At 45.9% G+C, this 27955-nt stretch overlaps 1 protein-coding gene across 2 annotated transcripts in view; it reads left to right on the top strand.

Annotated features, from left to right (window-relative positions):
- CHIC1 (cysteine rich hydrophobic domain 1) overlaps window positions 1-27955 on the top strand; it is a 54880-nt gene that overhangs the window by 19697 nt on the left and 7228 nt on the right. The window contains exons 3-6 of one of the 2 annotated variants that reach the window (XM_075323877.1): window positions 632-787; window positions 953-1009; window positions 1107-1166; window positions 16269-20763. In XM_075323877.1, the coding sequence (XP_075179992.1) occupies window positions 632-787; window positions 953-1009; window positions 1107-1166; window positions 16269-16319 (324 nt within the window). In that variant the 3' untranslated portion in view covers window positions 16320-20763. Of the gene's footprint in view, window positions 1-631; window positions 788-952; window positions 1010-1106; window positions 1167-16268; window positions 20764-27955 lie in introns of those variants that run through there. The other variant, XM_075323878.1, reaches the window with a different exon arrangement.

Genomic DNA, 27955 nt, shown 5'->3' with positions numbered 1-27955 from the left:
ATGAGCATCTCTGTTCTCTGGTGCCGGCGCCTCCTCTTTCGTCCATCTTTGTACTTCTTCTGAAGCCTGTGTGTATGACACGTCCTATGTCATACACACTCGCCAGTCCCATGCAGGTGCACTACAATACTTTGATCTGCCCTGCTCCGGTCATATCAAAGTGCGCCTCACAGGACCTCAATGCCGGTGCATGTGGATGATGTAGGATGCGTCATGCACCGCAGCTTCAGAAGAAGTATGAAGATGGCCGAAAGAGGAGGCGCCGGCACAGAGAACGGAGGCACCCATATGACCCAAGTCCACCGCAGCGACCATTAGGTAAGTATTATAAAGTGTTTTTTTATGTTCTACACAGCGGCCTGGCCTGGGCTCTTTTATACAGCATTCTAACATGCTGTATATAAGAGCCCACTGGTGGTGGCTGCAGTTTATAGACCCCAAATCTGGTGACAGGTTCCCTTAAATCTTTTTTGGGGGCCAGTGTTGAGTTTTGAAATAATGTGGTTAATTGTGTAAATATGTTGTTGTTTTTCTCTATTAACATAACCTTTTATGTTGTATGTTGTGCTTGGATATGCCATGATACAGAGCGCACAGTTACAGTATTGAGAATGGTGTTTTGTGTCTGCAGGTCGCCCCAGAAGAGTTTAAAATCAGTATCGGCCGTGTGAATACGTGCCTGAGGAAGAATCTCCCTCTCAATGTGAAGTGGCTGCTATGTGGCTGTATTTGCTGCTGTTGTACGTTAGGCTTAAGTTTGTGGCCCGTTATTTGCCTGAACAAAAGAGTGAGTAATTGCACGGGAAACACTTCTAGAGACTTCCACTAGTGTTCCCCATCAAGATTTTCAATATCTTTTATTTCCCAATAAATGATGTAACCTTTTATCGTGGTTTGGGCTATGATTTGTGGGTGTTACTTAGATCGATTGTACCGTGTTGTGTTTTGCTAGACGAGAAGATCCATTCACAAACTATTGGACTGGGAGAATAACAGATTATATCACAAGGTAAGTGGTGATCTATAAAAGTATCAAAAAAAAGTTTCTATTCTGAGTTTTTTTGTTTTTTGTTTTTTTTTTTAATACATTTTGTTTTTTGTTTAAGCTTGGTTTGCACTGGAAATTGAGCAGAAGGAAATGTGAATCAAATAACATGATGGAATATGTGAGTATTAAATATCAGGTTAAAGAAATCATTTACTGTTTTCATGTCACCCATTAAAACTTCTATATACAATTATTTCAGTCCCGGGACACTATAAATGCACCACAAAAAGACAGTTTGTCGTTAGTATATTGCCATAGGCTATGTTCGCACGCTGCATCTTTTTCTGACCACAAAGTTGCGTTTTTGGCCCCAAAAAAATGCACAAAAACGCACCCACAGGAAAAAATGTGTTTTTTGATGCGTTTTTTTAACTGCGTTATTTGTCTAATGAATTCGGTGGGTGAAAAATGCAGAATAAATTTACATGCTGCATCTTTGTGGTCACCACAAAGACACAGCGAAAAAAAACTGCACTGTGCGGACAGCAAAAATGAAATCTCAGACTTTGCTGGGGAAGGAAATTCATGCAGTTTTGAGACCTAAACTGCACCCAAAAAACGAAGCGTGCGCACATAGCCTTTCCTTTTATTCTTTTCAATAATAAAAAAAAATTTAAAGAGACCATGACATCAGGGTTACTCATATTAAAGGGGTACTCCGAGGAAATAAAAAAAAAAATTCTAATGGTTATGCCCTCATAAGCTATAAAGATGAGATCCATAGTGCTGTTCCTCACCCTCACAGTACCTATAATTCAGTGTGATACTGTAGCTGCTCCCCCTCCCCTCTGGGACGTTGAATCACACATCAGGGGGTCTTATCCATGCTGTTGGTATAAGCCAGCCCCCTGATATCTACTGTCAATTCTTCAAGGCGTTTTCTGCCTTGTAGCTGCTCCATACTGTTCTAAAAAAGGACCGTATTTTTTGAATTATAAGATGTTTTTGTGTGTTTTTTTTTTTTTTTTTTTTTTTTTTTTTCCCCCAAAAAAAATATTTTGGGGGGAAAATGGGGTTGCATCTTATCTGGACATGGCTCACTGGGGGAAAGGGCGTTTCAAGGCAAAAACCTAGAAAACGCCCATAGAAGGAGCATTTAGTCCTGAAAGAAAAAAAACAAAACAACTTGCCATATTTAACCATTTCATCTTCTGCCCAAACACAAAAATTGGCACCAAAAAACTGCTTCTGATTTCCACCCCTGATTTTTCTGGCAGAAAATCCTTGTTTAAAGGGAATCTGTCACCAGGTTTTTGCTACATACTAAGCCGCCCAGTAAGTGAAACACTGCTGGAATCTGGGTCTGTGCCCCTATGCTATGCTGCTGGCAGATTAGGTGGCTATTAAAGGGAATCTGTCAGTAGGCTCAACCCTCCTAAGCTGTTTGTATGGGCTTGTAGGTCATAAAAAGTTGTATAAAATATGTGATCCGATGTCTTATTTGAAAAAAACCCAAAATGTTGTTTTTCACTGGTCACAAAAACTTAGGGATATTTTGCCTTTCAGGTGAAATTTCAGGATGATCATAAACTGCCCTGTAAACTTTTCAGGAGAATTTAACCCCTTTACGACCGCGGGCCGTACTGGTACACCCTGAGCCATCAAGATGTAATCACCTGCGGCTGCTGTGGGCAGCCGGCGGTGATTCACGTTCATGTCTGCTGATTTGTACAGCTGACATGTATGCCTCACAGGCGCAGGTGGATCCGCGCTCCACCCGTGCCTGTTAACCCCTTAAATCGCGCTGTCAAAATGTGAGCTCGATTTTAAATGCCCTCTGCGGTAAATGTGCAGTTACCGCCACCATCGGCAATGCCTTAACGTGATTACTGTGAGCCAATGGTTGCCATGGTAGCACAGGGTCATGTGATGACTCCTGTAGCTGACATGACTCACTTCCTGTAACAGCCGGCCAAGTGCTGCCTGTAACAAGACATGAGCATTTCTGGTGCTCACAGCTATGCAACTGTTATCAACAGAAATGAATGAGCGATCAGACTGCTGATCCTTATAGTCCCCTGAGGGCACTAGTAAAATTTAAAAAAAAAAGTTTAAATTTTTTTTAATTAAAAAAAAACCTAATTCAAATCACCCCCCCTTTTGCCCTATTGAAGATTAAAGGGTTAAAAAAACCACTCACATTTGGTATCGCCACGCTCATAAATTCCCTGTCTATAAAAAAAAAAATAATAATCTGATCAGTAAACGGCATAGCGTCAAAAAAATTTCAAATGCCAAAATTGTTTTTTTGCTTGCCGCAAAATTCAGTAACAGGCGATCAAAACATAGCATCTGTGCAAAAATGCCATCACTAAGCCCCAGATCCCAAAAAATGAGAACACTATGGGGCACAGAAAATGGCTCAAAAAGTGTGCCACTTTTTTGGGGCAAACATCTGATATTTTTTTTTTTTTTTTTTTTTTTTTTTTAACCCCTTAGTAAACCTATACATGTTTGGTGTCTGTGAACTCATACCAACATGAGGCATCACAACAACACATCAGTTTTACTATATAGTGAACAATGTGAATAATATATCCCAAAACAATCATGCAGTCGCACTTTTTTTTGCCATTTTTCAGCACTTGGAATTTTTTTACTTTTTTCCAGTTCACTAGATGGTAAAACGTATGGTTTCATTTAAAATTACAACTCATCCCGCAAAAAACAAGCCCTTAAATGGCAAGATTGACGGAAAAATAAAAAGGTTACGGCTCTTGGAGGAAAGGGAGCAAAAAAACGGAAAATGGTCCGGGGGTGTAGGGGTTGTGACCTCTAAACGTTTTCGATGCACATGTCCAACTGTTCAATGGTTCAGTACTTTTTGCATAACTTGCCGTTCTCTTCTCTAACAAGGAGGTTATTGACAAAATTCATAACCGGTGTTTGACCCGTGAATCGCTCCATAAATTTCGGGGTTCAGTTAACCACTTGACCCCCCCCCCCCCCCGCCCCCAAGGGATTTTTCTTTTTTGCTTATTTTTTCTTTTCCCCTCTTCCAAGAGCCATCACTTTTTTTTTTTTTTTTTTCTGTTAATATTGTCGTATGAGGACTTGTTTTTTTGCGGGACGAGTTGTACTTTTGAACAACACCATTCAATTCTGCCCTATATTGTACTGGAAAATGGGTAAAAAAAAAATCCAAGTGTGGTGAAATTGAAAAAAAGTAAATTTAATTTGTTGTTTTTTGATATTTTTTATTTTTTTTTTTTTAATTAAGGGGTCATTATTTTAAAAAAAACTGACCTGGCATTATGATTCCCCAGGTCAGTACGAGTTTGTAGATACTAAGCATGCGCACACAGCCTGTGTGTTAGATGAACTGTAAGGTACCTGACCCCACCACCAGGTACAGGCGTCATAGTCTTGTGGAAAGAGAGACCAGTGGGTCACAGTGCTGTTTACTGATGAACAGTTGATTCACACTGAGCAGCAAGTATGGCCACCAACAATGTTGGAGACGTCAAGGAGAGCACTATGTATCAGCCACTGTTTTCACGAGATGAGTCTTTGGTGGTGGTGTTACAGTGTGGGCAGGTGTGTCTAGTCAATACAGATCTGCCCTACACTTTGTGAATGGTACAGTAACAAGTCTCTACTACTAGAATAACATCATTAATCCAGTTATTGTGCATCTGCATTAACACCGGCCTAATTTCATCTTCATGGAGGACAAGACTCCAACTCATTGAGGTTGCATCATTAGGGAATGGCTACTGGAGACTCGAGTACTTCAAATGGAGTGGCCTGCACTTTCTCCAGACCTGAATCCCATAGTAAACCTTTGGGATCAGCTAAGTCACCGTGTTGAGGCTCGTAACTCTTTACCCCAGACCTTAAATGACCTGAGGACTGCCCTTCAAGAAGAGTGAGATGCCATGCCTCAGCAGACAATAACTGAACATGTGATTAGCATGAGACACTGTTGTCAAGCTGTATTTGTTGCTCAAGGCCATATGGCAAATTGAGACTGACATTTTTTTTGGGGGGGTATACCCACCACTGCTGTTTTCTTTTGTTTCAAATAATACTTTCAATGCATTGTTCTACTTAAATACCCTACGTACAAGATAAAATATCACTGTAGCATGAACTTTTGACCCAAAAGCCAAATATCCCCAACTTTTTTTTTTTTTTTTAAGTATATGAGCTAAGATCTTTGGGCCAAACATGAATTTGCATCCAGAGCTTATTCTAAATGAAAGGGGAGATTAAAACTGTGAGACATGTAATAACTGACAGTCTGCTCTCATGCTGACATTGAGCTCTCTAGCACAGTACGGCAGAGACATAGTTCTCTTCTGTTGTACTAACACATTTGCACTGCAGGTGTTCCCTGTACTTCAGCTTCCATCTCGGATACAGCCAGTGGTGTAGGGGGAAGGGCGGTACAGCAGATCTGACATCGCTGCAAATGTGTTTGCAATGAGACCCGGTTAAACTGTGGTGTACTGTTAGTTATAATTGGGCACAGCTCTGCAACAGAGCTGCCAGCACTGAGAGGATAAGTGCTGCTGCAAATGTTAGTAATGAGACACTTCTGCTGTACTGTTAGTTCTGATCTAACTGCAGGGCTGTGTGTTGAGAGAAATGTATCAGTCATTACATGTCTCACACTGGTAATGCCCCCTATCATTTATAAGCGGCTCTGGAGGCAGATACTCATGCAAGTCAGTGTCCAGCGCTTAAATCTTAACAGCTCATTTACATATTAAGAAAAACGTGACTTTTTCTGGAATAAGATATTGGATCACAGATATCCAGGTATCATTTTATTCACCTTTCTTAGGACCTACATTCCCATGTACAAGTACTTTAAAAAGGATTTATAACCCGTGAACTTTTCCACATTTTTTCACATTGAGCTCACAAATTTAAATATATTTTATTGGGATTTTGTGTGATCTTCCCATAAACCCTGACCAGCTTCCCTATCTCTGCTGAAGAAAAGCCTCCCCACAACATGATGCTGCCACCACCATGTGTAATAGTGGGGATGGTGTTTTCAGGGTGATGAGCAGTGTTTGCTTTTCACACAAAGCATTTTGCATTTCATCTGACCAGAGCTGATTCTTCCACACGCCATGTAGGAGACAGTGATTGTGGAAGAACGTGCTGTGGTCAGATGAAACCAAAGTATTTACACTAAATGCAGAACATTATGGGTTGCGGAAAACTAATACCGCACCTTGTGTTGTCCTATGTCGCTTACATACCAGTAACTTAGAAAAAGAAAAAGATCCAACGCTTAAAAGGTTAAAATGGATGAATACAAAAATGTATAAATATACTGTACACCCCAAGAACCCTGATTTAAGTTCTTGTAAGGAACAATAGGGTATGGGCAAAGACCTAACTATCAATTGGGTCATTAATGTGTCTCTCAGTAAACCCTAAGTAGACATGTCCCTACCTTGCCGTGGAGGTTGACACCCTATAAAATGTACAAATTGCGCCTGCGCTCACCGATGTCTATCCCTAGAATTCCCTGGAATGACCCTGACCAGGTAAGACTGCTTTCACACATCAGTTTTTTGGAATCTGGCACGATCCGGCGAAAAAACTGATGCGACGGATCCGGCGAAAAAACTGATCAGTTGCATCAGTTTTTTTCCATCAGTTCCTTCAGTTTTTTTGACAGATCCGGTATGATACTGAGCATGCTCAGTTAAAAATAACTGATCCGGCGGCCGGATCAGTTTTTTGCCGCATTACGCTGAATCCGGCGTCCATAGGCTACCATTATAAAACGCGCCGGATCTGGCGCGATACGTTTTTTTTGCCGGACATGTTTAATCCGGCCGCTGGACAAGTACATTTTTCCGGAGACGGCAAAAAACGGATGAAACACAAGGCCATCCGGCACTAATGAAAGTCTATGGGTGAAAAAACGGATCTGGCGGCAACAGACGTCTGTTGCCGCCGGATCAGTTTTTCATGTTTATGCCGGATTGTGTCTGATGGCAAAAAACTGATGTGTGAAAGCAGCCTAAGGGGTGCTTCACACACAGCGAGCTCGCTGCCGAGGTCGCTGCTGAGTCACGCTTTTTGTGACGCAGCAGTGACCTCATTAGCGATCTCGCTGTGTGTGACACTGAGCAGCGATCTGGCCCCTGCTGCGAGATCGCTGCTCGTTACACACAGCCCTGGTTCGTTTTCTTCAAAGGCGCTCTCCCGCTGTGACACACAGATCGCTGTGTGTGACAGCGAGAGAGCGACAAATGAAGCGAGCAGGGGAGCAGGAGCCGGCGTCTGGCAGCTGCAGTAAGCTGTATCCAAGATAAACATCGGGTAACCAAGGTGATTACCCGATATTTACCTTAGTTACCAGCCTCCGCAGCTCTCACGCTGCCTGAGCTGCCGGCTCCGGCTCTCTGCACATGTAGCTGCTGTACACATCGGGTTAATTAACCCGATGTGTACTGTAGCTAGGAGAGCAAGGAGCCAGCGCTAAACAGTGTGCGCGGCTCCCTGCTCTCTGCACATGTAGCTGCATTACACATCGGGTTAATTAACCCGATGTGTACTGTAGCTAGGAGAGCAAAGCTAAGCGGTGTACGCTGGTAACTAATGTAAACATCGGGTAACCATACCCGATGTTTACCTTAGTTACCAGTGTCTGCAGCTTCCAGACGGCGGCTCTGTGCAAGCGCAGCGTCGCTTGCACGTCGCTGCTGGCTGGGGGCTGTTCACTGGTCGCTGGTGAGATCTGCCTGTTTGACAGCTCACCAGCGACCATGTAGCGATGCAGCAGCGATCCTGACCAGGTCAGATCGCTGGTCGGATCGCTGCTGCATCGTTAAAGTGTGAAGGCAGCCTAAGGGAACCCTAGTATGTACTGATTGACAAACAGACAAACAAACTGGTAGCATTTAAGCACCACACAGTTTCCACTTGGCAAATATTTGCAGTTAATGAATGGTATTTTCCATTCAACATCCAGACATAATAAATAAATATCTGGTCAGAAACCTTTGATAATCCAGAATGTGTGTCACATAATGTGGACTTAATAAAGTGATACTATGGGACAAAAGGAAACTTAAGTGTGTAACTTGACCAACAATAACAAAACCTTAAGGTCCCAATCTCTGATTCGGGAAAAGGGGCACTTAGGAGTGATAAAAAGCAATAGAGATTAGAAAAGTATACCGTCCTTCATGGTTATCCATCAAGAGGCCTTGCAAACGGACTGTCAGAACTCTGTAGTAGACATAATTTCTTCAGCGCTCTATTGGGAGACCCAGACGATTGGGGGTATAGCTACTGCCCTCCGGAGGCCACACAAAGCACTACACTAAAAAGTGCAAGGCCCCTCCCCTTCTGGCTATACCCCCCCGTGGTATCACGGGTTCTCCAGTTTTCAAGCTTTGTGCGAAGGAGGTCAGACATCCACGCATAGCTCCACAGATTTTAGTCAGCAGTAGCTGCTGACTATTTCGGATGGAAGAAAAGAGGGCCCATATAGGGCCCCCAGCATGCTCCCTTCTCACCCGTGGATGGTGTTGTAAGGTTGAGGTACCTATTGCTGGTACAGGGGCTGGAGCCCCACATGCTGTTTTCCTTCCACATCCCCTTGTAGGGCTCTGTGGAAGTGGGATCCTGCCGGCCTCTAAGCTCTGACGCCGGGCTCCATCCACAGACCCAGTTGAACCTGATGGATACGGAGCAGGAGTACAATCAGGGACATGGCCCTGCATCATACAGGTACTCTGTGTCCCCGGCAGGCACAGACACACTCCGGGCTGGCTGGGTGTTGTAGTGCGCCGGGGACCGTAACGTTGGAGTTAGTGTTCCTACAGTTTACTGGGGGACTTGGTGTTGTGGGAACGCAGCGCCGACCCCCACTGGACCGGGCGGCGCTGCTGTGACTTGTGGTGCGCCGGGGACACGCCGACCGCGCTTTTACGGCGGCGGCGTTTATAAATCCAGTCCCCGGCTTTTGCGGCCTAGCTCCGCTTCGTTCCCGCCCCCACCCTGTCAATCAGGGTAGGGGAGAGACGCTGTTTCGCAGCAGCGACGAGGGCTGGAGCCTGATTTACATGCTCCAGCCCTCTCACTAGGCACAGAGGGAAGCAGGCTTCCCGCTCTTAGTCAGGAACGCCCAGGGCCCGCCCCCCCTCCTCTCCCAGGACGCCGGCAGCCATTACATGCAGTCTGGCTGGAGGAGGGACGCAAGGCTCTGGGAGACCTGGACTAGGGGGCTTTTGGAGAACACACACCCGCTCTTAAGCGGGCGGTAAGCGGCTTTTCAGCTGGCCCCTCTAGTGCCTCAGTGTGTATTGGTGTACTGTGTCACCAGATATATATATTTAGTTATTTCTTGCACTGTGAGGTCGCTTCCTGGCTGAATACCCCAGATCGCTCTGAGGAGGCAGCAACATGTCATCCACAAAACGCAAGGCTGCCAAGGCTAGGGCTGTGTACACTGCGTGTGCTGCATGTGGGGCTGCTCTACCAGCAGGTTCCAAAGACCCCCATTGTGTGCAATGCTCAGATCCGGTGCTGCTTCGCCAGCCGGAGTCCGGAGGGGTAGTGACCCAGGCTGAGACGCTTGTAAGTCCTGCCCCGGTGTCAGGGACAGACTGCAGTTTTTGCTGATGGAATGTCTGTGACTATGGCAAAGATCCTTGAAACTTTGCAATCCATGTCTGGGGCTCAGTCTATGGACACGGCGAGGTCTCTGTCCTCTAATCCCCCTCAGTTGGAATTAGTCCAGACTGCAAGGGGGTCCCCGGCTTCCCAGGCTGAGTATTATGACTCAGATGATAGCCCCAGCCACCCTAAGCGAGCTCGCTGGGAAAGACCCTCAACGTCATCACACTGCTCAGGGTCTCAGCGCAATCAGTCGCCCTGTGATGCGTCTGAAGAGAGTGATCAGGAGTCTTATCCTGGAACCCCTCTCAATCTGGATACCCCGGATGGGGACGCCATGGTAAACGATCTTATCTCAGCCATCAATAGGCTGTTGGATATTTCTCCCCCAGCTCCTTCTGCAGAGGAGGCAGCTGCAGAGCAGGAGAAGTTTCGTTTCCTCTATCCCAAGCGTAAATTGAGTGCCTTCTTGGATCACTCTGACTTCAGAGAATCAATCCAGAAACACGACGCTCATCCTGAAAGGCGTTTCTCTAAACGTTCTAAGGATACACGTTTTCCTTTCCCCCCTGATGTGGTCAAGCGCTGGACCCAGTGTCCAAAAGTAGACCCCCCGATTTCCAAACTTGCAGCTAGATCCATAGTTGCAGTGGAGGATGGCGCTTCACTTAAGGATGCCAATGACAGACAGATGGACCTTTGGTTAAAATCTGTCTATGAAGCTATCGGCGCGTCGTTTGCTCCAGCATTCGCAGCCGTATGGGCACTCCAAGCTATTTCAGCTGGTTTAGCAAAAGTGGATGCTATCATACATCCAGCGGCGCCGCAAGTGGCGTCCCTTACCTCGCAGATGTCTGCGTTTGCGTCTTACGCTATCAATGCGGTCCTAGAATCTACCAGCCGCACCTCAATGGCGTCCGCCAATTCGGTAGTTTTGCGCAGAGCCTTGTGGTTAAAGGACTGGAAAGCAGATGCTGGTTCCAAAAAATGTTTAACCAGCTTGCCTTTATCTAGAGATAGACTGTTTGGCGAGCCATTGGCTGACATCATTAAACAGTCCAAGGGTAAAGACTCTTCCTTACCTCAGCCCAGATCAAGCAAACCTCAGCAGAAAAAATGGCAGCAGAGGTTTCAGTCCTTTCGAGGTTCGGGCAAGACACAATTCTCCTCGTCCAAAGGGACTCAGAGATCGCAAAGAGTCTCAGATTCCTGGCGGGCTCACGCACGCCCCAAGAAAGCAAATGGAGGAACCGCTTCCAAAGCGGCTACCTCATGACTTCCAGCCCCCCCCCTCCGCATCTCCGGTTGGGGGCAGGCTCTCCCGCTTTTCCGACATTTGGACGTCACAGGTCAAAGACCGGTGGGTGACAAACATTTTGTCTCGCGGGTACAGAATCGAGTTCAGTTCTCGTCCTCCAGCTCGGTTCTTCAGAACCTCCCCACATCCAGACCGAGCAGATGCCCTGCTGCAGGCGGTGGACTCCCTAAGAGCGGAAGGAGTAGTGGTTCCTGTACCGCCTCAGGAACAAGGGCGAGGGTTTTACTCCAATCTCTTTGTGGTTCCAAAAAAGGATGGCTCGTTCCGTCCTGTTCTGGATCTAAAGCTGCTCAACAAACATGTGCACGCCAGACGGTTCCGGATGGAAACCCTCCGCTCTGTCGTTGCCTCAATGTCTCAAGGAGACTTCCTTGCCTCAATAGACATCAAAGATGCTTATCTCCACGTGCCAATTGCTACAGAACATCAACGTTTTCTACGTTTTGTGATAGGAAACGACCATCTTCAGTTCGTAGCTTTGCCATTCGGTCTGGCGACAGCCCCCCGGGTCTTCACCAAGGTCATGGCGGCGGTGGTAGCAGTCTTGCACTCTCAGGGACACTCGGTGATCCCTTACCTAGACGATCTACTTGTCAAGGCACCCTCTCAAGAGGCATGCCAACTCAGTCTACATGCTACGCTGGAGACTCTACAGACGTTCGGATGGATCATCAACTTTCCAAAGTCGAATCTGTCACCGTCACAGTCGCTAACGTATCTTGGCATGGAGTTTCATACTCGAGCAGCGAGAGTGAAGCTTCCGCTGAACAAGCAGCGGTCCCTACAGACAGGGGTGCAATCCCTCCTTCAAGGCCAGTCGCACCCCTTACGGCGCCTCATGCACTTCCTCGGGAAGATGGTGGCAGCCATGGAAGCAGTTCCCTTTGCGCAGTTTCATCTGCGCCCACTTCAATGGGACATTCTCCGCCAATGGGACGGGAAGTCAACGTCCCTGGACAGGAAAGTCTCTCTCTCCCAGACGGCCAAGGACTCTCTACAATGGTGGCTCCTTCCCACCTCATTGTCTCAGGGAAGATCCTTCCTGCCCCCATCCTGGGCAGTGGTCACGACAGATGCGAGTCTGTCAGGGTGGGGAGCAGTGTTTCTCCACCACAGGGCCCAGGGGACGTGGACTCCGCAGGAGTCCACCCTTCAGATCAATGTTCTGGAAATCAGGGCAGTGTATCTTGCCCTACTGGCCTTCCAACAGTGGCTGGAAGGAAAGCAGATCCGAATCCAGTCGGACAACTCCACAGCGGTGGCATACATCAATCACCAAGGAGGGACGCGCAGTCGGCAAGCATTCCAAGAAGTCCGGCGCATTCTAATGTGGGTGGAGGACACAGCCTCCACCATATCCGCGGTTCACATCCCAGGCGTAGAAAATTGGGAAGCAGACTTCCTCAGTCGCCAGGGCATGGACGCAGGGGAGTGGTCCCTTCACCCGGACGTGTTTCAGGAAATCTGTCGCCGATGGGGAGTGCCGGACGTCGACCTAATGGCGTCCCGGCACAACAACAAGGTCCCGGCATTCATGGCGAGGTCGCGCGATCAAAGAGCTCTGGCGGCAGACGCATTAGTTCAAGATTGGTCGCAGTTTCGGCTCCCATACGTCTTCCCACCTCTGGCACTCTTGCCCAGAGTGTTACGCAAGATCAGATCCGATTGCAGCCGCGTCATACTCGTCGCCCCAGACTGGCCGAGGAGATCGTGGTATCCGGATCTGTGGCATCTCACGGTCGGTCGACCGTGGTCACTGCCAGACCGACCAGACTTACTGTCCCAAGGGCCGTTTTTCCATCAGAATTCTGCGGCCCTGAACCTGACTGTGTGGCCATTGAGTCCTGGATCCTAGCGTCCGCAGGATTATCTCAAGGAGTCGTAGCCACAATGAGACAAGCTAGGAAGTCAACGTCTGCTAAGATCTACCACAGAACGTGGAAGATTTTCTTATCCTGGTGCTCTGCACAGAGAGTATCCCCTTGGCCATTTGCATTGCCTACCTTTCTTTCCTTCCTGCAATCGGGGTTGGAAAAGGGCTTGTCGCTCAGCTCCCTTAAAGGGCAAGTCTCGGCACTATCCGTGTTTTTTCAGAAGCGTCTAGCACGTCTTCCTAAGGTGCGCACGTTCCTGCAGGGGGTCTGTCATATTGTGCCCCCGTACAGGCGGCCGTTAGATCCATGGGATCTGAACAGGGTACTAGTTGCTCTCCAGAAGCCGCCTTTCGAGCCTCTGAAGGAAGTTTCCTTTTCTCGCCTGTCACAGAAAGTGGCGTTTCTTGTTGCGATCACATCGCTTCGGCGAGTGTCGGAGCTGGCAGCTCTGTCATCCAAGGCTCCCTTCCTGGTGTTCCACCAGGACAAGGTAGTGCTGCGCCCCATTCCGGAGTTTCTCCCTAAGGTCGTATCCTCGTTTCATCTTAATCAGGATATATCCTTGCCTTCCTTTTGTCCTCATCCGGTTCACCGGTATGAAAAGGACTTACGTTTGCTAGATCTGGTGAGAGCACTCAGAATCTACATTTCCCGCACGGCGCCCATGCGCCGTTCCGATGCACTTTTTATCCTTGTCGCTGGTCCGCGCAAGGGGTTGCAGGCTTCTAAAGCCACCCTGGCTCGATGGATCAAAGAACCAATTCTAGAGGCTTACCGTTCTGCGGGGCTTCCGGTTCCTTCAGGGCTAAAAGCCCACTCAACCAGAGCCGTGGGTGCGTCCTGGGCATTACGACACCAGGCTTCGGCTCAACAAGTGTGCCAGGCAGCTACCTGGTCGAGTCTGCACACTTTCACCAAGCATTATCAGGTGCATACCTATGCTTCGGCGGATGCCAGCTTAGGTAGAAGAGTCCTGCAGGCGGCAGTGACACCCCCGTAGGGGAGGGCTGTTTTGCAGCTCTAACATGAGGTATCTCTTTACCCACCCAGGGACAGCTTTTGGACGTCCCAATCGTCTGGGTCTCCCAATAGAGCGCTGAAGAAGAAGGGAATTTTGTTACTTACCGTAAATTCCTTTTCTTCTAGCTCTTATTGGGAGACCCAGCACCCGCCCTGTTGTCCTTCGGGATTTTTTTGTTGTTTGCGGGTACACATGTTGTTCATGTTGAACGGTTTTTCAGTTCTCCGACGTTATTCGGAGTTAATTTGTTTAAACCAGTTATTGGCTTCCTCCTTCTTGCTTTGGCACTAAAACTGGAGAACCCGTGATACCACGGGGGGGTATAGCCAGAAGGGGAGGGGCCTTGCACTTTTTAGTGTAGTGCTTTGTGTGGCCTCCGGAGGGCAGTAGCTATACCCCAATCGTCTGGGTCTCCCAATAAGAGCTAGAAGAAAAGGAATTTACGGTAAGTAACAAAATTCCCTTCGTCTGTATGTTCCCCCCCCCTCCCCCAATGGCGGCCCTGATTCTTAACTAGGGATTATTTTTGGAGTAGGGTTTATATTTCGAGCATACTCCCAAAGCCTGTAAAATCAGGCTAGGGCTTATTGTCAGAAAATCACGGTACCTGAATAAAAGACTTTCCTCATAAGATTTATGGTATAATTCAATGTCACAATATTAATTGCTATGGAGCAGGTTAACAGACAATAAAATAAATCAATAAGTGATAACAATTGCCATGTTTCTCCTCCCTTTCTGGGAATTGTAGTGACTATAGAGGTAGTATTGGATCATTTCGGGTGGGGACAATTGAGCATTCGGTCCACTTACAGACCATGAAATACCGCCATCTAAATTACACCTCAGAACAACCTTTTTAAAAAGGGTTGGCTAAGGCTGCTTTCACACGTGCGTTATTTTGCATCAGTTGCAATCCGTCGCCTTGAGGAAATGCATATCCTGCAAAATATTTTGCAGGATTCTGTCTTTTCCCCATAGACTTGTATGGACGACAGGTTGCGACTGATGGCCTTGCGTTGCATCTGCCGCGTAACGGATCAGTCATGGAACGACTGACCATCGGGCGGCAGGAACGCAGTACATAGCGTTTTTTGAGCAACTGAATCTTCCCCACCCCCCCCCCCCCCCCGCCCCCCCCCCGCTGCGCATGCTCAGCTCTTTTGTGTTTAATCATTGAAATCAATGTCTCTCTCGGTGGCCGAACGATCAGCTGATCGGCCAGCGGCGGCTTTTGTGAACGATCAGCTGATCGGCCGGCTTTTGTGAACGATCGGCTGATCGGCCAGCGGCGGCTTTTGTGACCGATCAGCTGATCGGACGGCTTTTGAGAATGATCGGCTGGCTTTTGAGAACGATCGGCTGATTGGCCGGCTTTTGAGAACGATCGGCTGATCGTTCACAATAGCCGGCCGCCGGTAAAACATTAAAAACAAAAAAACACGGCTCGTTTTTTGCAGCATCAGTTGTGCCACTCTCTGCACCGCATCCATTGCATCAGTCACACAACGGATTGCAACTGATGCAAAACGACGCAAGTGTGAAAGCAGTCTTTTTTTTTTTTTTTTTTTTTTTACTGCTTGATTAAAAATCAGGACACAGGTAGTTGCTAATAAAGGCATCTACCTGGCTGTTGTACCCGGCACGGGCTCAGAGCGGTCATTGACTGCTCTCTATCCACCAAGCAGCTCTTCTTCTCCCGGGCTAGTAGCGATCTGTGACCACTCAGTGCCTGGCAGTGCACCATCACCCTGCAAAAGAGGCAGGTGCACCTACCTGTAGGTGCTTAGGCTATGTGTGGCAAAGAGTGAATAGAAAAAAGTGGGCTCAGCACTGATATAAAAATATATAAAAAAACTTTTTATTGGAATCCGGTTAAAACAGTCTGGGAACACGTTGTACACAATGAAGAGCAGGAAAAACGTTACGCGTTTCGGACAGGCTAATAATTTAAAACCAAAAAGTGTCCTTCGTCATAAGCTACCTGCAGAGCGGCCAGAAAGAGAATATATCCATGCTGCAGGAGAGGGGTGTTCCCTTTCCAGCTGTAACGGAATGCAATCAAGGTTCAAATCCAAAAGCAGGGTTAATAGACATAAAGGTAACAATTCTAATACAGATCCCTTTCATACTGTATGGAAAACACAAAAGCAGAACGCTGAGTGAAAAAAAAAAAAGCCCTGTGGGCACAAAACGTTTGAGGCACGTTGAAATTTTTTTTTCGGTATCCCCTTTAAGGGATTTGTCTAACCTTTTAGCTGTGTGGAGCCTGAGAGTATTTGGGCGGCGGATGGTCACTGGAGGACACAAGGGCATAGGCATCCGATCTGTCCAGTTTGTTGTAGGTCATTTCATGGCAGCTTTTCATCTGCAGACATTTGTTGATGATGCTTTTCTACATTTCTCTTTCAGGTCATATTAATAGAATTCTTACCAAAGTATCCTATCTTTCGACCGGATTGAAGAGCGCCTGTCCCCACTCCATTTCATGTTTTTGTTACTTGTCATTCCTACCCTTAGTGCCTTTTTAGATGGTTTTGGAAAGAAAAGGTGTACTGTACATCCGCTGTGTTTTAAAAACACAAAGGGGGGGTCTTTTTGTATAGCTGTATGGTAACCTCATAGACTGGTATTTTTATTGTGTAGAAAAGAACAAAATTTGCACACTTATTTTTTTATGTTAAGGGAAGCTTTCTGTGTTGCACTTCATTTTACCCCCGTGCAGTGAAACCGTGTCAAGCCGCTTGTCACCGCAGCCGCCTCACACTGGCGGGGGTGCATATATGTGTGCGTTTACATGTTATATATAGGTTTATACACATCCCTGTATATAGTGACAATTAGGGGTGTCTATTAGTGCTGCTTAAATCTAGCTTGTTGCCTTACTGTTCCTACACTTTGATTTTATAGTACTGGCCTAGCTCATGGTTTCTGTCCTTTTCCATTATTCTAGTGCTGCTAGATTGCACCCTTTTTATTTTCTGTGACGCCTGTTATTCTCCATATGTTCTAGCTGCGCATGCAGCATCTTCTACTGACTAATATTTGGAGTCATACATTTCAATATCCGGTTAGAAAGGATTAGATTTCACGCATTTTGGGACGGATCTCTCTATACAAGCTGTAATTTCTTATATTCTTAACCATTTTGTCAAATTGAACTATACATATATAAATATATACTGCAACAGATTATTTAACCAAAAACTGTAAATATTGCCTTTTTCAGAACTGCAAGTATTACTTATGTTTACAGAATGTAGTATAGCTGTTACTATGTGGCCAATGATTCTGTATTGGATATATACGTATACCCAGGCTCGCTTGATTGTATGAATTCTCCCATTTTTCTTAAAATGAACTTTTTTTTTTTTTTTTAATACTATTGCTGCTGGTCTTGTCAACAGAAGCTTACAATCCATTACTGACAAAGCCATATCATAGGAGCTAATCTAGCTGACTTGCACTTTTTGTAGTCATGCGTTAGCGGACAGATTTCTTCCACGCCCTGTATAGGTCTTCACAATCTACCTTGCTCGTGATTAAGAAAATGGTGGTCATGGTGTGTGAAATACCCATAATACACATTTTTTCCAAAGTACTGTATTTTTCGGATTATAAGATGTACTTTTCCTCCCAAAAATTTGTGAGAAAATTAGGGGTGCATCTTAAAATCCAAATGTAGCTTACTAGGCGGTGGTGGAGAGGGGTCAGCGGCGGGCGGCCCTGCTTTGTGCGGCAGCGGGCAACCTGGTCTGCTCTGAGAGGCTCTGTGCTGCATCGGTGGCCGGCGTCCGTGCTCTGCAAGGTACGGGCCATTCTGAAGATGTCTGCGGTAAGGGATTTCAAATAATGGTGCCCAGAGTAGGCACATGCGCTGATGGAGCTCAAGCTTTTATCGGCGCATGCACCGACTGCGGCCGCCATTTCTTTGAAGCTCTCACCGCTGGCCTCGTCAGAATGGTAGTGCATCACAACCTGCAGTGGACACCAGCATGGTGCAGCGCCGGCTGCCCCGGGGGTCGTGCAGCGCCGGCTGCCCCGGGATCGTGCAGCCTGCAGTGAGTATCTGGGCCCCCTCTGCACCGCCGATAGCATGGCCTCCATACTCTTATACCGACCCTGGCTCCTGTGATTGCCGCTGCCATCCCACCTCCACCACCGGATTATAAAACGGACCCCATAATTTTTTTTTTCTCTAAATTTGGGGTGTGTCTTATAATTCCGGTGCGTCTTATAAAACGAAAAATACGGTAAATCTGCCTGCAGTGAAATTCTCAAATGTTTTCATTGTAGATTTATCACTCTGCAGATTTACATAGCAATGAATAAGACCTGCAGCGTTTCTGCACCACATAGGGCATGCCCAAAATCCACAGCCAGACTATAATCTGCTGCTGTTTTTTTTTATTTTTTTTATACTGTGAATGGAAGAGGTTTGTTAAAATCTTTTTCCCTAACCTTGTGCTCTTCTCTTTTTTTTTTTTTTTTTTTCTGCAGAAATGTATCCAATTTGATAATTTTATTTTTTTTTTCCCTTCTGAACTGGTTTATTTCTGCAGCATGTGCATGGATTTCTGCAAGCCTGATTCAGATAATTGAGACGTGCGCCGACATTTCTGAAACAGATCTGCTGTGTGTGAATAGGGCCTGTTACGTCACATTATGGTGGTTTATATTGGAGGTTTTTTTAATATTGCTGAGAAATCTACCTGGCTTCTTAGAGCTTCAGGGGCACCGGTTCTTGGTAAAAACAGCCTTTTTTTGTCTGGCATTGTATTGGCTATTACTACACACATACTTGGTGTACTGGTTTTGCTTTACTTAGAGGATAATTGTGCAGAAAAACATTTTTAAATACTAGCAAGGAAATAGGAAAGGTTTGCTGTGCTTTGTTCCATAGAACATGATATATGTATATAGAATGTGACAAGAAGGTGCAAGTCCAAAATAAATCTCCATTTTTCGGAAGTAGAAAGAATGCTTGTAAATATACGTTTCTGAGCTGCCTACTTGGGGGACATATTCTGAAGGAACGTTCCAGGTAAATTGAAGCAGTTTGTTTTGAATGCAGGTCCTGAGGGAGCAGTGCGTGACACAGGCATTGTCTTAGGCTGGCCATTTGCTAGTTGGATAGCCATTGACCCTCCTTTCCCCGATACATATGTAAGCCATATCTCCCTGACCCCATACACACATGATCTGCTCGGCTGAGCATGCGTGTGTTTTCTGCTGGAAAGGGGGACCAACCACTTATGGAGTTGCCTGAAGACTGTTTTTCTTCCTGAAAATGAAAGGGTTGGGCAGCAAGGAAAAGTCGGGGACTCTCATTAATGGTTAGTAAATTGTCTGCTTTTACATCTAGTGCTCTGTTCACATCTGCATTGTAGTTGGTTAAGAGCCTAGAGGCTCAGTCACACACAGCGACTTTCCAGTGATCCCGAAAACGATGCGACCTGATAGGGATCGCTGGGAGGTCGCTGGTGAGATGTCACAGTCAGATCTTACCAGCGATGCAGGAACAATACAGATCGCAGTAGCGACCTGTATAACGATCTCAGCAGTCACTGTGACCCTGTCACACAGTGTCAAACACAGCGATGTGTCCTGCCCAGCAGGACATCGCCTTTGAAGAAAATGGCCTGGACCATTCTGCAACGACCGGCGATCTCACAGCAGGGGCCCGATCGCTGGTAGATCTCACACATAACGAGATCGCTAACGGGATCGCTACTGCGTCACAGAAACCGTCACTCTGCAGCGATCTCGCTAGCGATCTCGTTATGTGTGATGGTACCTTAGAACTTTGATTTGGCCAAAAAGACTTGTAAAAGGATAAACGATGTGACTAAACCCCAACATTAACAGGGTGTGTTAGGCGCTGTTGGTAAATTTCATGTGATGGCTCCGGCGCTTCCGTTATTTTCATTGGAAAAAAGGAAGGTGCAGCGAGCAGGCAAAAAGTAAAACAAATGTTTGAAAATATTTTTAAAAAGTGAGAACAAAGTAGTCAATTATTCTGCTACTGCTATGTTCTCACTCTTTAAACATTTTCACTTTTTGTTTGTTATTTTTCCTGCTTGCTGGACCTTCCTTTATTCCTTTGACATTTTTTCTGTCGGTGAATTCCCGTCCTAGTCCGCAGTGAATTGTCGGGTGATTGCCTTGAAGCAGTGGATACATTACTATTACTACTAAGGCTGCTTTCACACATCCGGTTTTTGCAGTGCGTCTCAATATGGCTCAAAAACCGATGCAACGGATGCGGCGGAAAAAACGGATCCGTTACATAAGTTTTTTCATGCGACCTGTCCGTGTTTTGACAGATGAGGCTTGATTCTGAGCATGCGCAGTGCAAAAAAACGCATCTGGCGGCCATAGGCTTGCATTGTAAATCACACCGGATTCAGCGCGATGCAGTTTTTACGCCGCACAAAAAACGTGCCAAGCAACGTTCCATCCGGCCGCCGCATGGGCTAAAAAAAAAACTGTCGCAAGGCCATGCGGCACAATACGGCGCTAATGCGTAAGTCTATGCGGAAAAACGCAACCAGCGGCAAAAAAAGGTTGCGTTTTTTGTGCAAAGCGCCGTATTGTGCCGCTGAGCAAAAACCAGATGTGTGAAAGCAGCCTAAGCTGTTTTTTTTTTTTTTGTTTTTTTTTTTTGCATTATTTTCATTGATCTGCTCCAGTAATGGAGCAAGACAATGAAAATAAATATGCGGGTGTGAACAGTCTCTGATGTTTTTAAGTGCCCTTTAGAGAGCTATAGGCCAACCATTATGATGCACATTAGGCTTGGCAGAGTGGAGATAGTTATTGACTGCTCTGGTGGCAATTTATCTCACCTGAAAACAAACACATCATGAGTTTATCACTAGTGTTGAGCGAGTAGGTGACTATTCTTACTCGCTGTGCTATTAGTGAGTACTGTCCACTACTCACATATTTATTACGAGTAGCGGGTGCAATGTAAGTCAATGGGAAATACTCGCTAAGTAGTGCGTAACCTGAAAGCTGTAGCAAATAGTACGGCTTTCTGGTTACTCGCTACTTAGTGACTATTTCCCATTGACTTACATTGCACCCGCTACTCGTAACGAATATGCGAATAGCAGACACTACTCACTAACAGCACAGCAAGTACAAATAGTCACCTACTCGCTCTACACTAATTATTACATGAACCAATCCTTCTTCTCTCCCCAAACATCATCTGTTTGGAGATGGTTGGCCAGTTCCACTGCACCGCGTGGGTTCGGCCAACTTTCATGTGTATCTTTGCATTCAGACATAAAACAGTAAAGGGTTTGCTTGGTGCTTTTCTTTAGTAACCTACTCATAACAGTTCTCTTGCTCTTCGCCCTGTGGGAAATGACTGCAATTATTTCTAAGAATATACATTTGATCTTGCCCATGAATTAGAACCAGAAAATAGAAGAGCTCAAAGACAAGATTCTTTTTTTTTATTTATTTTTTTTATTTTATTTAACATGGCAATTGGGGGGGGGTTGCCCGTGCTTTCTAATGCCAAATAAAGATTTATTTCTTTTATAGTGCCATAGAACAGACTTTGTGCCAGAGAACTCTCCATATCCCAGATCCTTACTTGTCCTATTCTGAACTGTTTTAGTTACGCCAAAATAAAATGCAGTAGTCGTTCATAGTGTCATGTGACATAATGCCAACCACCTTAATCTCTTCACACGTAAGATTTGTTGCAGAAATTCCCAAGGCTAACAATCAGTGGCATACATGTGAATGTGGTTATTTCTGCATGGTGCGCCCAGATTTCTGCAGCCTCATACAAATAAAAGGGACAATGGAAGGAATTTTTGCAACAGGTATATTGTGTATAAATTTTCCCTGCGGGATTTTCATAGCTGTTATTCCTAAAGAGAATCTGTCAGCAGGTTTTTTTTCTATTTAATCTGAGAGCAGCGTAATGTAAGGCAAAAGAGCCTGATTCCACTTGCTGAGCAGCTTGCTGTAGTTTTAATACAGTCAATGGTTTTATCAGCAGGAGATTATCACTGCAGGACTAGTTGTCATGTGCCAGGCAGTCCAGCTCATCTGTGTAACCCCGCCCCCACCACTGATTGGCAGCTTTCAGTCTACATAATTTCCAATCGGTGGTGTGGGTTGGGCTGTACACAGCTCAGCATTCATAGCACTGCTACGAGAGCAGAGAAAATAGGGATTTTATCAAAACTACCAAGCAGTCCATGAAGTGCAGCAATGGAATTGGGATCTCTGCCCCCTACTCAGATCCCATAGCAAAAACCTGCTGCCAGATTCTCTTTACACCGTTCAGATGTCTGTATGGAGTGTACATTGTGTATGTGGCCAATGGAATAATTATCCCATTGTTTAAAACATGGCTGTATGCACTTTACTAACAGATGCCCCGAACTGTGCTATTGAATTGTCTGTATGATTAAGAAATAAAGCAATAATATTCCTGTTAATGTTTGAACCACTAAATGAATGTGTAATATTGTTCTGAACAAACCCTCTGCTTTTATTCTAGCTGTGTAATGTTTTTTTCTTTCTTTTTACCTTGCTTAATGGTATAGAAATGTATATAGATATTTAAAAGTGTAACTTGCTAATAAAGTCTCTACTAATATACCATAAAACTTAAGATATTTGCCGCTGTTAATAAACGCAACAAGAGATCTACAGACCGGTTAAAGCAGAGTTATATTTTCTGTCCAGAACATAGTTGAGCGCTCCTGAGTATGGTGGGTAGAGCGGGAGAGCTGCCGGATAAACCATCGTTCAACTGACAACTATGTAAAGTGTATGGGGGGCATACAGCGGGTGAATTAAGTATTGAAAACACCACCAATTTTCTAAGTAAATATATTTTTAAAGGTGCTATTGACATGAATTTCTTACCAGATGTCAGTAACAGCACATCCAATCCACACAGGCAAATAAATCAAACGATAGATGTGCCTAAATGAAGTTAAACTTAATAATGATAAATTACTCCAGGAAAAAGTATTGGGCACGCTTACTGAATTTTTTTTTTAATACTTTGTACAAAAGCTTTTGTTGTGCTGACAGCTTAAAAACTCCTCCTTTTTATGGAGAAGCTAGTCACATGCATTGCTCAAGTATGATTTTGGCCCATTCTTCCAAACAAACACTCTGTAAATCATGAAGGTTCCATGGGCTTCTTCTATGAACTCTGAGCTTTAGGGCTCATGCGCTCGTAATTGCTGAATATTCTGCAGCAATTTGACAGCACATGTGCGCGTCAAATCGCTGCAGAAACACTGCGTATTGGATGCAGTTTTCAGTACAAGAAAAGCTGATTTCATGCGCTGTAGCTGCTGCCCCCACCATAGACAGAATGGGAGCTGCATCCAGAGCGCACGGAGTAATTGATATGCTCATTTTATGAATGCACAGATTCCGGTCAAAATTTTAGCACCCAAATCGCTGTGTTCATAAAAGCAAAGTGCGCACATATCATGCACAATCTTCATAGATTGTGCAGGGGACGCATGCATTTACGCTGCAGTGCAATACGCAGCGTAAATGCATGCAATTATGCAACGTGCGCATGAGCCCTTAGTTCCTTCTATAAATTTTCTATTGGATTCAGGTCAGGTCAGGTTATTGGCTGGCCATTCCAGCAGCTTTATATTCTTTCTCCACAACCAATTGAGTCTTGCCTTGGCTTTGTGTTTGGGATCATTGTCATGCTGAAATGTCCACCTTCATGTCATTTTCATCCTGATAGATGGCAGCAGATATTTATCAAGAATGTCACAGTACAATTGTTCATTTTTCCTTCCTGGACAAATCTTCTGATAATTTTTTTCATTTCTGTGTCTGAAATCTTGCAAGCGGCATCTGGTAATGGTGGGTTTCTAGTGAAATTGTTTTTTTTCCAATTTGAGATTATGGGCCTCAACAGTGCTCACTTGAACCCTTCAGTGGTTTTGAAATTCCTCTGTAACCAGTGCCATTAATATGTTTTGCAACAATAAGGTTGCAACGGATTTGAGACAGCTCACTGGTTTTACCCATCATGAGATGTTTCTTGTGTGGTACTTTGATAATGAGGCCCCTTTTTATAAGCCATCAGTTGAACCAGCTGATATTTTTCATTAAGTTGCAGGATTGCTTTCTAATTACTGATAGATTTTAGCTGCTGTCATGACTTTCAATGGCTTTTTGCACTTCCCTTTCACGTGTTCAATACTATTTCCCTGTGTCAGTTCTCATTATTACACATGATTTCTCAACATCTGTGGTTTGATGTTTTGTTTTTTTTTACCTGTGTGGATTGTATGAGTTATTACAACATCTGGTGAGAAAATGTCTATCACCTTAAGAAATATATTTCCTTAGAAAATTGGTGGTATTCAGTACTTTTTTTTTTTTTTTTTTTACCAATTGTAAGTATAGTTATGAGATGATCATAGGTTTAATTAGCCATGGTCAGATTAGAAGATCTAGCCTGTAGTAGCGTGGTCAGTAGCAATTCTGTTTTTAGATAATGTAAGGCTCATTTGACCACACTGTTTTTAGTTTTTTTTGTAGTTTTTAACTGCTTGAAGACAGCAGATTTGTTTTTAGCATACACTAAAAATACGGCTGAAAGTAGTTATATGCACAAATGTATATCAAATACCGTATTTTTCGCTTTATAAGACGCACCGGAATATAAGACGCACCCCAAACTTAGACATAAAAAAGGTAAAAAAAAGAAAAATGGGGTCCGTCTTATACTCCGGTGTTCTCTTACCGGAGGGGGGCAGCAGTGGTGGTGAAGCGGGGTCACAGGAGGCACAGGTTGTGCTGGCAGGCGCGGCAGGTCAGTGGCAGCGGGGTCCGTGGTTGCAGGTGCCGTGGTTGCAGGCGCGTCCGCGGTGGCAGGATCCGTGGGGTCCGTGGTGGCGGCAGCAGCCGTGGCGTGTGAGCCGTGCAGCAGGCCGGTGCAGTGAGTGTCCGCGGTCCCGGTTCAGTGGTGGCAGCGGCGGCGGCGACTGCTCAGTGGTGGCATGGACTGCTCAGTGGTGGAGTGTGTCCGCGGTCCCGGTTCAGTGGTGGCAGCGGCGGCGACGGCTCAGTGGTGGGAGTGGCGGCGACGGCTCAGTGGTGGCAGCGGCAGGGACTGCTCAGTGGTGGCGTGTGTCCGCGGTCCCGATTCAGTGGTGGCAGCGGCGGCGGCAACTGCTCAGTGGTGGCAGCGGCAGGGACTGCTCAGTGGTGGCGTGTGTCCGCGGTCCCGATTCAGTGGTGGCAGCGGCGGCGGCAACTGCTCAGTGGTGGCAGCGGCAGGGACTGCTCAGTGGTGGCGTGTGTCCGCGGTCCCGGTTCAGTGGTGGCAGCGGCGGCTCAGTGGTGGGAGCGGCGGCAACTGCTCAGTGGTGGCAGCGGCAGGGACTGCTCAGTGGTGGCGTGTGTCCGCGGTCCCGGTTCAGTGGTGGCAGCGGCGGCGGCTCAGTAGTGGGAGCGGCGGCGACGGCTCAGTGGTGGAGTGTGTCCGCGGTCCCGATTCAAGTAATGGCGCCGCATGCGCAGATGGAGCTCTCATCCAAGGGCTCCATCTGCGCACGCGCTGACTCCCGGAGCAGCGCGTGCGCAGATGGAGCTCTCATCCAAGAGCTCCACCGGCGCCATCATTTGAAAGTGGGACTGCGGACAACTGGTAAGCTGCACAGCCGCCCGCCCCGCATGCACAGCTGCCCGCCCACTCTGCGTACAAGCCGCCGGGTACCTGTGCTTGCGTGCGGTGGCAGCCGGGTACCCATGGCTGTGTGCGGGCGGCAGATGGGTGACTGTGTGAGGGCGGCAGCCGAGTACCTGCACGGGCACCCGACTGCCGCTCGCACACAGCACCCGGCTGCCGCCCGCACACAGCCATGGGTACCCGTCTGCCACCGCATGCAAGCACAGGTACCTGGCTGCCGACCCCACACAGCACCCGCTGCCGCCCGTACACAGCCACGGGTACCCGGCTGCCGCTGCATGCAAGTACAGGTACCCGGGCGCTTGCATGCAGCCACAGGCACCCGCCCGATCGCCCCCCCCCCCCCGCTACCGCTTTATAAGACGCACCCCCCATTTTCCTCCCAAAATTTGGGGAGGAAAAGTGCGTCTTATAAAGCGAAAAATACGGTACCTTTTTTGACATGTTTTTCCCCATTCTATGGAAATACAAATACAGTGGCTTGCGAAAGTATTCGGCCCCCTTGAATTTTTCAACCTTTTCCCACATTTCAGGCTTCAAACATAAAGATAAAAATGTAACATTTTATTGTGACAAATCAACAATAAGAGGGACACAATTGTGAAGTTGAACAATATTTATTGCTTATTTTAATTTTTTGTAAAAAAAATAAACTGAATTGGGGCGTGCAATATTATTCATCCCCTTTAAGTTAATACTTAAAAGCTCCACCTTTTGCTGCGATTACAGCTGCAAGTCACTTGGGGTATGTGTATCAGTTTTGCACATCGTGAGACTGAAATTCTTGCCCATTCTTCCTTTGTAAACAGCTGGAGCTGAGTGAGGTTGGATGGAGAGCGTTTGTGAACAGCAGTTTTCAGTTCTTTCCACAGATTCTCGATTGGATTCAGGTCTGGACTGTGACTTGGCCATTCTAACACCTGGATACGTTTATTTGTGAACCATTACACTGTAGATTTTGCTTTATGTTTGGTATCATTGTCTTGTTGGAAGACAAATCTCTGTCCCAGTCTCAGGTCTTTTGCAGACTCCAATAGGTTTTCTTCAAGAATGGTCCTGTATTTGGCTCCATCCATCTTCCCATCAATTTTAACCATCTTCCCTGTCCCTGCTGAAGCAAAGCAGGCCCAAACCATGATGTTGCCACCACCATCTTTGACAGTGGGGATTGTGTGTTCAGGGTGATGAGCGGTGTTGCTTTTATGCCAAACATATAGTTTGGCATAAAAATGCCTAAAAATTTCGATTTTGGTTTCTTCTGACCACAGCACCTTCTTCCACATGTTTGGTGTCTCCCAGGTGGCTTGTGGCAAACTTTAAACGATACTTTTTATGGATATCTTTGAGAAATGGCTTTCTTATTGCCACTCTTCCATAAAGGCCAGATTTGTGCAGTGTACGACTGATTGTTGTCCTATGGACAGGTTCTCCCACCTCAGCTGTAGATCTCTGCAGTTCATCCAGAGTGATCATGGGCCTTTTGGCTGCAGTGGTATGATACTCTTTCCATTTCAGTATGATCGCTTGCATAGTGCTTCTTGGGATGTTTAAAGTTTTGGAAATCTTTTTGTAACCAAATCCGGCTTTAAACTTCTCCACAACAGTATCACGGACCTGCCTGTTGTGTTCCTTGGTCTTCATGATGCTATATGTGCTTTAAACAGAACACTGAGACTATCACAGAGCAGTTGCATTTATACAGAGACTTGATTACACACAGGTGGAATATATTTATCATCATCAGTCATTTAGGACAACATTGGATCATTCAGAAATCCTCAATGAACTTCTGGAGTGAGTTTGCTGCACTGAAAGTAAGGGGATGAATAATATTGCACGCCCCGATTTTCAGTTTTTTTTTTTATTTTTTTACAAAATTTAACACTAGAACTACTGGACTCGTGACACCTATATAGAAATACATGGTGCAAAGTAGTCAAAATGACTACCTCAGTAGTTTTAGTGTTAAAATAAGCAATAAATTTTGTTCAAATTCACAATTGTCCTTCACCATAACATAACATAACATTTTTTATCTTTGTTTGAAGCCTGAAATGTGGGAAAAGGTTGAAAAATTCAAGGGGGCTGAATACTTTCGCAAGGCACTGTATATGGTTTTTAATACACTTCGCTACGGTAGTCAGGTATGACAACGCGTCATACCTGACTACGCCAGTTGTTACCCCTTGTGGACCTCCAGCACGTACACTGATGAAGGTCTTTGACCGAAACGTCTGTGCTTGTGCGGAGCCTACAAGTTCTTCACAATAAAAAACACTATTCACATTTATCTTGAGCGCCAAGTTTCTATATCTGCGTGAGTCAATTTCGGACCCTACTTGAGTATCACCCCAGAAGTGCCATGTGTATCAACTCCATAAGTCTG

The sequence above is a fragment of the Anomaloglossus baeobatrachus genome, chromosome 9, assembly GCF_048569485.1.
Source record: "Anomaloglossus baeobatrachus isolate aAnoBae1 chromosome 9, aAnoBae1.hap1, whole genome shotgun sequence".
NCBI lineage: Eukaryota > Metazoa > Chordata > Amphibia > Anura > Aromobatidae > Anomaloglossus > Anomaloglossus baeobatrachus.
This window is presented reverse-complemented; position numbering and strand designations above follow the sequence as displayed.